General features: G+C 47.1%; 4 protein-coding genes across 4 annotated transcripts; 2 read left to right on the plus strand and 2 right to left on the minus strand.

Annotated features, from left to right (window-relative positions):
- Positions 1 to 1,931, plus strand: BDV38DRAFT_239007 (TBC domain-containing protein). Its single transcript, XM_032053727.1, has 2 exons — positions 1 to 605; positions 657 to 1,931. The coding sequence occupies exons 1-2, from the start codon at positions 123 to 125 to the stop codon at positions 1,506 to 1,508; spliced, it is 1,335 nt and encodes a 444-aa protein (XP_031916724.1). The 5' UTR covers positions 1 to 122; the 3' UTR covers positions 1,509 to 1,931.
- An 801-nt stretch (positions 1,932 to 2,732) lies between these two features.
- On the minus strand, positions 2,733 to 4,184 carry BDV38DRAFT_279640 (uncharacterized protein; the record flags this gene model as incomplete). The annotated part of the gene is made up of 4 exons (XM_032059072.1): positions 2,733 to 3,564; positions 3,648 to 3,843; positions 3,901 to 4,057; positions 4,113 to 4,184. The coding sequence occupies 4 exons, from the start codon at positions 4,182 to 4,184 to the stop codon at positions 2,733 to 2,735; spliced, it is 1,257 nt and encodes a 418-aa protein (XP_031916725.1).
- Positions 4,185 to 7,105: 2,921 nt separating this feature from the next.
- On the plus strand, positions 7,106 to 7,963 carry BDV38DRAFT_7316 (uncharacterized protein). The gene has a single exon (XM_032063847.1). The coding sequence runs from the start codon at positions 7,392 to 7,394 to the stop codon at positions 7,848 to 7,850; it is 459 nt and encodes a 152-aa protein (XP_031916726.1). The 5' UTR covers positions 7,106 to 7,391; the 3' UTR covers positions 7,851 to 7,963.
- Positions 7,964 to 9,423: 1,460 nt separating this feature from the next.
- BDV38DRAFT_279641 (uncharacterized protein) lies at positions 9,424 to 9,923 on the minus strand (the record flags this gene model as incomplete). The annotated part of the gene is made up of 2 exons (XM_032059073.1): positions 9,424 to 9,732; positions 9,765 to 9,923. 2 exons carry the CDS (start codon positions 9,921 to 9,923, stop codon positions 9,424 to 9,426), a joined length of 468 nt encoding a protein of 155 aa, XP_031916727.1.
- Positions 9,924 to 11,086: the final 1,163 nt, after the last annotated feature.

The following is an 11,086-nucleotide window of genomic DNA, read 5'->3' on the forward strand; positions in this document are numbered from 1 at the left end:
TTTTTTTTTTTTTTTTTTACTATTCATGGACCCTCCCCCTGGTCTCGTTTTGACTTGGTAGTTCCGTCTTCGTCAATCCAGGACCAAGCAGCAATAAAGATGCTTAATACCTGCGACAAGCTATGAATTTCGCCGACCCGACAAAACGACAAGACCGACAGCAACCCGACATGGCCTCCCAACCCACTCAGGCCCAACTCAACCTGGCCGCTTTGGCAGGTTCACCATCGCCGCGAACGATGCGAAGCCTGCGCAAGATCCAGTCCCATCAACTTCTTTCATCCTCTCAGCTCTCTCAACCCTCAAGCGCCCGTAGTTCCGCTGGACCTGAGGAGCTTTCTCAGCCAACTCAGCTGGATTCGCCGTTACGCCTGCGCACGCATCGTCGAGCTCGATCGAATAGCGATGCCTCAACCCGCGAGCCTCCTGCCATCGGAACCCAGCGACGATCAGGAAGGAAAACTGGCTCGGGTTTTGGCATCAAGAGATCAGTCTTGGAGACATTGTTACGAGATGGACCACAGCAGGGAAATGTCCGCGAGGGTCTACAAGAACTGAGATACTTGATTTTGTCCACGAGGGTAGAAGCGGATGCTGACGGCATGGTATGTTTTCTGTCGCCTGGGAGCTAGAACAGCTACTAACCCTAAATCCAGTCGTCGTATCGAGTGTACCTATGGCTGGCACTTCTGGATATACCCCCTGTCCCAACGGATGAATATCTCTCTCTCATCCACCGCGGCCGCTCACCAGCTTATACAAAAATCCGCAACGACACCTTCCGCACGCTAGCCACTGACCCTTTATTCAAACGCCGTGTCACAGAAGCAAGCCTAATCCGACTCCTCAACGCAGTAGCCTGGAAAATTCATGACGCAAAGAACAAAAACAAGGCCAGAAAACCTCGTTCGTCAACCTCCCGCCGACGGGAGATGGAGCTTCTCATCAATACCCCCCCTAGCATCGCAGAGGAAGAATCAAGCCCGGAAGTGACAACATCGAGCAACAGCCGCAGTAGCACCATCACCAGCGACTCGGCGATCTACGTACAAGGCATGAACGTGCTCTGCGCCCCGTTCCTCTACGCCGCGCGCAGTGAGGTGGAGGCCTTCGCCTTGTTCCACTCGTTCATCACCCGCGAATGTCCGGGTTATATCCGCGGCGCGATGGACGGGGTCCATCGCGGTCTCCGTCTAGTGGACCGTTGTCTAGAGATCGTCGAACCCAAGCTCGCCTCCTACCTCTTCTCAAAGGGTATGCAGGCAGAACTCTACGCTTTCCCATCCGTGTTAACCATGTGCGCCTGTACACCACCTTTGCCTGAGGTCCTCCATCTCTGGGACTTCCTATTCGCATACGGCCCACATCTGAACATCCTTTGTATTGTTGCCCAACTTATCCGAATGAGAGATACTATCCTCGAAAGCCCAAGGTACGTCACGTCTCTTCCAACCATAGCAACCAAAAGAAGCCAAAACAGAAAAACAATAAAAATAAAAAATAAATAAAAATAGAAAAACCAAAACAAGAAACAAGAAACAAGAAAGCTGCACCCAAAAGTCCAGACCCATCACACATATTGCCACCCAAATCTAGCCCATCTGACATATCACTCCAGTCCGAACAAGATCCTCCGATCCTTCCCACCTCTCGACGCCAAAGAAATCATCGCCTTAACTGTCCTGATCGTCCGGAAGATCCCCGAACCACTCTATGCCGAACTGATCGACCATGCCAAATAGATTGATTTCTTCTACCTAGGTGTGGCATCAGCGAAGACCTTTCTTACGTGTATTATTTATGAATTTCCTATTCGGTTTCGCCCTTTTTGGTCCAGAAGAGAAAGAAACATTAATAACCTGTTTCCGGGGCCGCGGCGATGGTGTTTTTTTTTTCATTTTTCTTTTTTTTCTTGTTTCTCTTTTCTTTTCCATTTTCTTTTCTTTCTTTTTTTTTTTTTTTTTTTTTTTTTTTTTTTTTTTTTTTTTTTTTTTTTTTTTTTTTTTTTTTTTTTTTCTGATCTATATTTTTCTACTATTTTCCCTCTATTTTTTTCTTCATTTTCATTTTCTTTTTCTTTTTTCCCTTTCTTTTTCTCATCTTTCTAATTTTTCATGCCTTATGAAGATGGCATTGTATTATGACAGTATGATAGCATGATGAAGAGAGAATTTGTATTAGCTGTTAGATGAGTTATGAATGATGATTGCATTAATCACTGATCCCATAGATCAATAATTATCTAATAAATGCAATGTTGAGCAGCAAGGGAGGACTAAATACAGATATATCATATAGCTAGATAATTATATCATGCATGAATTATCCGCCGTAGTTACGAACGATTAAGTGATTAGGTAAATATAAATATAGTCCTCTATTTCTTATTAGTACTCATCCACCCCCAACGCCCTCAACATGAGAAAGCGGACCAAAAAGAAAAAAAAAAAGGTTAAAATAGTTAGTGCTCACTATGCAAGAAAAAAAAAGCCCTTACTATATCCCCACCCAACTTTTTGCAAAGTGTAACTAGATGATATATAAACTTGAACCTGAACCTGAACTTAAAAACAACCTAACCATCCACCCAGCCCTGTCCCTGTCCTGTCCGTTTCATGGCTAGCAACATAACCAAAAACGATATATAGCAAGCCAACCCACCCAGAAAGAAAAGATCAGAAAAAGAAAAAAGCGAAGAATCCGCAAAGAAGCATAGAATAAAAAATCAAAAATCAGGTAGTAATCTCCTTGCGACCAATCCCAGATCCATTTACGACTAATGGCCCCGGTCGACATTTCGTCTGAGATGCTTCTTCGGTGGTGGGCTCTGGTTTGGGTGATTCATCGGTTGTCGGTGTGGTGATAATGTGCTCAGGCGCGTAGGTGGTTGGAGGAGGGGCAGAGACGCCACTGACCGGCATCGTGGACGGGGGAGTCAGGGCATAGGAGGCAGCGTAGGAGGCAGCGTAGGGCACGGGGCGGTCGATCTTGACTCTGATCTTTGCGTTTAGGAAGATGGAGTTGTTGTAGCTGGCGACGGCGCGTTTGGCTTCGTCGGCGGTACGGAAGGTGATACGGGCGAAGCCCTTGCAGCGGGCTGTGGTGGGGTCGAGGGGCACTTCGCAGGATTCGATGGAACCAATGTCTTGGAGGTGGGAGTGTAGGTCGGATTGGGTGGTTCTAGGGCTGAGGTTTTGGATGAAGACTGTTCGGCGCGGGGGAGACCGGGGGTTGTTGCCGTTGCTTTGCGAGTGCGGGGCGTAGACGGGGATCGGGGTGGGAGTGTAGCTGTAGCTGTAGCTATAGGTGGGTTTATGGAGGTTTGTGCGGTGGGAGGCGTCCTGGAAGGCGGGTATGGGGGAGACCGGGTATGGTGGGTAGACGGTGAAGGTGAGGGGGTCGCAGAAGGGGGGTTGGAGAGCTGGTGAGGGGGGAATCCCTGGCATGGATTGCGATAGCGGATCGGGGTAAATGGGAAAGAAAGACTGGTGTGGCAGCCCCATGACCGGGGCATGTCCATACTCTGGAGGTGGATATGTTGGGCTGGTCCCGGCTATCATGGGTCTTGTGCGTATCAGTATGCAGCTTGGGACGTAGAAGATGCGGGAAAGATATGTATGGATGCGTGTGGATGGGATGGGGCTTACTCCGGAGATATGGGCGATGGAGGCACGGCCATGTTCCGCGAGACTCTTGGGGGCGTCGAATACCCGGCAACGTAGTCTGATGGGATCACACAGTGTGGACTTTTCGTTGGTCCTGCAATGGGCCGAGTAGGTGAGCTAGTCCGAGCCAGCGTCACGACTAAGCTCTGTCCTTCCCAGCCATTGGTGGATAGTCTATCTGAGGGATCGTTAGTTGCGGTTTATAGCTTCCCTCGTTCTCGCATGGAATACGCACGGTAAGTCCGCCATGCTTCCTCTTCGTTTTTCACGATGATCTGGCCCAGTCCGGTGGGAAACCCGTGGTGGTCATCGTATACTACAGCTTGTCGGATGTGCAAGGCTGTTTGGCGTACTAGATCCTTCAATTCTTGCCAGCGACAGTGGGCTGGAATCTGTCTCTTCAGTAAGACAGCCATCTGGTAATCCGACCTGCCGCAAGTCACTTACACCTTGGAGGAATAGAACGAACTCCTCATCTGACCCACGAGATCTTGATTTTCCTTTCTGTGGATGAGGCATGGTGCAGCTTTGGATGGGTGCTATGAATCAAACTGCTCGTGGATGTCTGCAGGGAAGGATAATGCGCAATATCCGAGAATGCTTCAAGCCGGACCAGGTTTGACACAGGTTATGTCGAGACAATGAGTTCAAGCAGCAGCCCGTAAACCGTATGGGTCAACGCCTTAGCGGAATTTGAATTGGTAGACCTAGAAGCGATGTGACGGGCGTGGCATGCACTATCAACAAATTGACTGGCCACAAAGGACAGACAGACCCAAATGTCATAAAAACGTCCTGATTACCTGATTCGACGACTTTAGAATACGGTCGCTTGTTCGACAAGTGTCCAGAGCTCGGGAATGTATCGGAAATCCAAGATCGAGATGGTAAATCCCTCCTTTAAACATGCAAGGATCGGATGAACGAAGGAACGAAACAGGAAAAGGCAAGAAAGAGGATTAGAACAGATCTGAATCGATCTATTCCGTACATTCAGGGTCCCACCAGGGAGATGGTGGGAAACGATGGCAGCGGTACTAATCGCAAGAGTGCAACGAGGCCAGACACGGACAAAGCCGCCGATGCATCGGCTGACGAATGGAGATGCGTGGCTCGGGCAGCGCAAGGGAAATGGGCTGAAAATGCTTCCGGAGTGGATTGGGAACTATTATTGAGATATGTCAAATTGCCTCCAATCTGATGGATGTGATGGACGCGGATGCGTGGACCTGTTGGTTATATGTCATGCATCGGTTCCGGTGGGTAAGTGAGCTAAGTAAGAGCTATAGAAAGGTTGAAGAAAGAAGGGGAAAGGGAAGAGAAGGGAGGGAAGAAAGAAAAATAAAATAAAAATGGAAGAAAGAGAATGAGGGAATAGGAAAAATGAAAAGAAAAGAAAAGAGAGTAGCTTACAATATTTGCTTCTTTTTTTTTAAAAAAATTATGTTTTATAACATTATTTTCCCCCCTTCGTCTTTTTGTACGGTATGAAAACAATTGTTGCTGCTATGAATAGTGCCTTGAACTTCCGAGCCCTTCAAAGCCGTCATGACACACCTTCCGTCTCAGACGACGAGAAAGGAACACTTTCAGATATTCGAGGACGCTTCTCTTGGCAATACTATGTTACACCGCTAGATTTCAGGACAGCCACAACAGGGGAACGATGGCGAAGCTGGACTCTGGAGAACTCGCAAAGGAAGTGAAGTGGAGCATCAGCCCTGCATTCATTCTGCGAATGAGAAGGCAACCCGGCTGGACGGCATCATTGTCTCTGTGGAATCGCATTGTGAGAGAGAAGTTGTTGAATAACCGATCATCGATCGGGTTAGACTAGGATCCTGGTGGTCGATAGCTGTCCCATTAATGAAGATCTGCTGAGGAAGAAATTCCCAGGAATTAATGGCCAAGACACGATCACAAAGAAAAAGAACAGAAGACGAGCAACGGTGATTGGAAGAGGTCGAAATGCATCCCAGAGTTTACGGCCAGCATTGCTTTTTGCTTGTCTTCTGATTTGGCATTTGGTTCAGCCGGCAAAAAGGAGATCAACAGCATTGGTGGAGGAAGATGGAGACCCCGAGATGATGCATCATCTTTTTTGATAAGCCGCACTCTTGTCCGACGTGACACTCCCTCCTCCTAAACCAAGAAATTAGTACCTGAGCTATAACTTTTTTTCTTTTCTGTTGACATTTAAAATTTAGAGTCGTCCTGTCAGATTCATCGACGCGTCAATTGAATGAATCTGGTTGAGGAAAGGGTCCTTAGTCGCTCCCTTGATGAATAGTGTTCCGATGCCGCGCTGATCCCTGACCACATCCGCATATGAGGCATCCATTAATGCTCAACACCGTCCAGTCGTGATCAATATCTGCATATTAGGCGGGCAACCGCTGGTCACCGCCAGTACGACAATATGTCAGGACGCGATACGACGTAGGGAGTAAGGTGGTTCTGTGACCGAGCGCTACGGAACAGTTCGCCGAAGCTCATGGTTGATCAAAGGCGACGTTCTGGAGACCACAGTGCTGTGCCCTAGCGGAAGAGGGCAACGGGCTGAATGAAAAGTCCTTGGGCGATAGAAGATAGATAGAACCATGTGACCTGTAGAGTCCAGATGAAAGTGGTTTATTCAATACTCTGACTAACCCGTTCTTCTTTTTTTTTCTTTTTTTTTTTTTTTTTCGCTTGTCTTCTTCCGCTCCTGTCACGTCACTCTTTTCAACGAAATAGAATATTCTCCGTTTCAAAAAAACGTACGAGTCAGCAACGGAATCGACAGAGTACTAGTTTAGTGTTCATCTCAATCGAAAAAACCGCGGGATTCACTAAAAATCAATAGTCCGACGATCGATCGATAGCCGACTACCATCATCTACCCGGTACCGTGGTTCTGGCTATGATCTTCCACTAGCAACTATTGCTTCAACTGGAGACTGAGATGGAGGACGGAGTACAGTCATCATACTCCGTACATCCCATGATCTTCAGTTCCAAATACCGGCGTCTCGTAATGCCGCAGTCACGGACACTTGAGTCATGTCCATGTTTCCTTCTTTTTCGGTCGCGTGGATCTCGTACAGTGAAAAGAGAACTAGTTGACAATAGACTTTCGGCAGGCCAGTACCGGAGGTTTTTGCTTTTTCACTGAGAGCCTGTTTGGGATTTACTACCGAGCGCGTTAGTCTGTCCGGTTGTTCTGGAAGTTGTCTAGAATTTAGGGATGCGTTCTACTGTACACTTCTTTTCTGGATATTAAACTCATTCACCTGTCTTTGATCCTCTGTCAAGGGACACCGCTTAAAAAAAGCCCCCCCCTTGATGCTCGGGTCCGAAGTAAACACACACTCTCGCTCCTCGTGCGGTAGAAGCTTTTGATCATCCAAGCAAGGACAGGGTCCTTGAATTTCCGAAAGCTATCTGTATTCGCTCACCGTGTCCATGGAAAGACGTCGCGGGGGTAGAGAGCAGACCCATGGGATGCTCGAAGTGTAAAGGTTATGTCAACTGTCATTGTTTGGTCCATTCGATGGAACCTCAACTCAAGAACTATCCATGATTCACCATTACTTCAACGAAAGTCGAGTGAATTGCTTTTCTCCAGGGCGTTGGGTAGCAACCATCACCCATCAGCAGCCTGAGAAACGGTGAAAGACGGGCAAACACCAGACGTAAAAGCCCAAATATTCATACTCGGGCCCTACCGTACATAGGGCATCCTCAATGACCACTACACAGTGGACATACTTCCAATCCCTCACAATGAAAAACTCTCTTATCTCCCTGACTTCCGCCACAGGTAACTCTACCTCTCAAGAAATAAACCCCCCGTACGGAGTTACACCTACACTCATGAACCCCCTTCAGAAATATCCAACCCATCTGAAACTCCAAACCCGCCACCGGGCAACAGTAAATCAGTGGAGCCCTACAGCAGCTGAAAAAGGTCTGAATTTGAAACAAACCCTACGGGCTCAAAAAACGGAGAAGTCCGACCACTCTCATGCCAGCCGAAATGAATCCCGCCAGACACTCGACCCACTGATCAACTTGGCCCTCTCCACAGTAACCGAACGTTACATGGTTTGTAAAAGGGGGTGGAGTTCGTGGTTCATATTTTTTTTTCCCTGCGCCACACTCGCGTGGTTGCCTACAGGGCATAGTCTGGTACCATATTTCTAACGAGGGTTGTTTCTGGTTCTCGTGGGGAAAAAAAAGAGTGAAGAATGTGTCTCGGTAATACTTACTGGACACTATGTCTGGTACTAAATTGGTTAGTTTTTTTGGATGAGAATTAATGGTTTTTATTTTATATTTATTTTAATTTTTTTTTTGTGTGTGTGATTTTGAGAATAGCGAATGGAAAGAAAAGGGGCGCTTCGCGCGCCTGGAAATACATTCTTACCTAGTTAGTAGTTACATACTAGTATGGACTCTGTATACCGAAGACACGCGATCTGAGCACTCGGTAGTAATTGAAGTGGCAGACAGCCCATTTCCCGAGCATTTGTTCTTGCGCCAGCAGTAAGGGGGAGGGGTAAATAAGGTAGATCGCCCTTGTTGAGGGGTATGTATGTATGTATGTACATTGTATGTATATCCATCCATACGAAACAAGCTTAGGAAGTTGTTTGTTTTTTACTCTTCAACATCCCGTTCGAGTAAATACTTGGCCGATCTGGAGTAATGAGTCCATTACTGAATCAGGAAGTTGAGATCCAAATGGAGGAAAGAGAGGGGGATGTTAACAAGCTGGAAGCTCTGTGTGATGGGTTGGTTGATTTATGGTTCGTAGGTGGTCTGGGCGTAGGATCTACGAGGTAATTTGATTGTTCCGCCCTCTTAGAGTGTGGCGTCGAACGGGTGTGAAATTGCAACAGGGGGGATGTATGACATGCATAGGGGTTTCATGAGGCGATGTTGGTGGGATCTGTGGATGTTTTGCATGGATGGTAAGGATCTACTCACGGAGGTCGGTCCTGACAGCTGATGTTGTTGCCGATGACGCCATATCGGCCTTGCGGGAGAATGGCATGTTCATCGTCAATGAGTTTGTTGTCGATGCAATGGCGATCATCCCGGGGTTATTGGGTTTAATTGCGATAGGCAGCGCGCATTGGTATGTCGGCACAGGTGTGGAAAGTATGCCAGCCGCCCCTATTCAGAGTCCGCTAGAGTGCCACAGTGGGAAAAAAAGAATTTGTATTGTAGATCAATTGAATGAGCTCGATATTGTATTGTAAGCGTTGCTTACGGGGATCTAGTATAACGCAGTACTCTTAATCGCTAATGGTTCGACATAAAGTGGGTATTGAGCGGAAAAGAAACAATTAGACATAGTGAAACAGAGGAAAGAAAAGGAATCCTTGAACTCTATTCAGGACCCTACATGCCGTGCTAAGGAAACAACACACAAAGAAACAGCTTAGTTCCTTGTAAGATATGCAATACAAAGTGAATGACACATATGCAGGGTATCGTAGATTTCCATCGAGCTATTGAATATAAATGTAGCTTCATCGAGGGGTAGGACACAGCTCGGAGTTATCGAGCATGGTAGACGGCATTATTCGTTGTAGATGCCGAACTTTCCGAGCCTGGCTATTGTCTTTTGCCGCTCATTGATCCCGTGGGAGTGAAGAATTATTCCTTTGTCCACGCATCCGGTCCACCGTACCTTCTGTGACGCGTGGTGAGTCATTGCTCCCTTGGGTATGATTGCGAGATGTGCGGCATCGATAAAGCCCATCCGACCTCAACGACTGAATCGTAGTCCGTAGCCCTTATCCTTTGCTCGAGGAGTGAGAGAAGTCGTGCCAGCACAGAACAGTTCTCGGAAATATCGTCTGAGCGAGTGGTCGTCGAAATAGAAAACAACTAAAACTGGAGAACGAACATGCCGATCCTGCCTGCTGCCTAGAGGCGGCGGTGGTGTAGCAGAAGAGCTAGAATGCACGACGAAAGATGCGTTCGTAACGATGTCGTTTCTCTTTTCTTGTTCTGTTGCGCGAATTGCAAGAGGCGATTGTTTCATCGGATAAAGCCGACCATAGATGCACAGCGGCTGCAGTAGTATGAATTCATGCCGAAGCGCACAACACCGGGGGAGGAGTCATTTTCAAGGCTCATGGAGCGCTGACATCTTGAACAGCGGACAATATCGAAGTTCATGGCACCAGCCTCTTTCGTTGTGTGGGAAACGCCCTTTGCGCCACCGGAAGGTTGCGGTTGAACCTGTACCGAGGGCGAACTCATTTTGGGAAATGCCGATCGATGCGGGCGCAGTGTAAATGGATGGTATGGGCGACGTTGTGGGGGTGTGTATGGTAGGCGGGAGTAGTAGCACTGATCCGTTTCGACGAGAGTGTCAACCAGAGAAGGTTGTAGGCTTCGGAGAGAGGAAGGGAGAGAAAAAGGTGAGAGCGTGGTTGTTGGGAGAAAATTGTTTGAAGAGAAAATAATAAAACGAGGCTGAGTCAATGCGTAGTGAAGTAAAGAATAAAATAATAAATTCACGGAGTGACGGAAATGTTTCTTTCTTGTTCTGCGGACGTAATTTCCACGAGATTCCCAGGCAGACGAGAATCAACCACGTGGGACAGGGTTTGTGTCAAGAAAGTCGAACGGACAAGTCGGCATTCAAAGTTCGGAGGACGAGAAGAATCGTGAGAAGTGACTAGAATAAAAACATTCAAACTGGGCTGGACTGGAAGTATCGAAATATCTATACCACCAGCCAAGGGCAAGTTTGAAGGGTCAGATCGATCCACTTGCTTCTCCCTGTTTAGGACCGGCGTCTTTTTAGTTTGAAAGCGAAAATAGTTTTTTTTAGGGCCCGGGAGAGGGAGGAGAGAAAAAAAAAATAATGAAATAAAGTAAAATCAAAAATAAGGAATTTTGAAAATTTGAAGGGAAAAAAAAAATAATAAAATCTTAGTGAATCAGGAGACTGCAAAACTGGAGATGCACTTATGGAGCCCGGAGGAGAAAGCGCTTTTTTAAAATGGAGCAAATATTAACCACCATCAATACCAGTCTCGATACTTAGGAGTTCTTCGAGTAAACTAGGAGAACAGGGCGGAATGTGGGTTCAGTTTCAGGGTCAATCCCAGGCTGTCAACCATGGGGGTAAAAACCGATCCTCCATAGAGACAGTCGGAGAGAGAGGTTGTAGCTTCGTGATTATAGGTATGTACGATGCCGACCGTAGGGCGGAGCAGGAAAGTATTATAGTACCTCGATGTTGCTACTATCGGGGTACGGAGTACATACGGTACTTGTATGTATGTATGTACATACAGCTGTGCATCAGGCTGCCTTTCTTATTCTAATGATTTGAGTTTCGGGGTTTTGAATGAATGTACTGTACATCAAGTCTGTTTGGTCGATCAGTGTATGGATAAATTTACTACCCCCCC

This window comes from Aspergillus pseudotamarii (assembly GCF_009193445.1).
Source record: "Aspergillus pseudotamarii strain CBS 117625 unplaced genomic scaffold BDV38scaffold_10, whole genome shotgun sequence".
NCBI classification, from domain to species: domain Eukaryota; kingdom Fungi; phylum Ascomycota; class Eurotiomycetes; order Eurotiales; family Aspergillaceae; genus Aspergillus; species Aspergillus pseudotamarii.

What these genes read in the sequence shown, in the direction of transcription:
- BDV38DRAFT_239007 (XM_032053727.1), top strand. Translation starts at nt 123, where the DNA reads ATGAATTTCGCCGACCCGACAAAACGACAAGACCGACAGCAACCCGAC. An exon ending in AAGCGGATGCTGACGGCATG is followed by an intron (nt 606 to 656) that starts GTATGTTTTCTG and finishes CCCTAAATCCAG; the next exon opens with TCGTCGTATCGAGTGTACCT.
- BDV38DRAFT_7316 (XM_032063847.1), top strand. Translation starts at nt 7,392, where the DNA reads ATGACCACTACACAGTGGACATACTTCCAATCCCTCACAATGAAAAAC.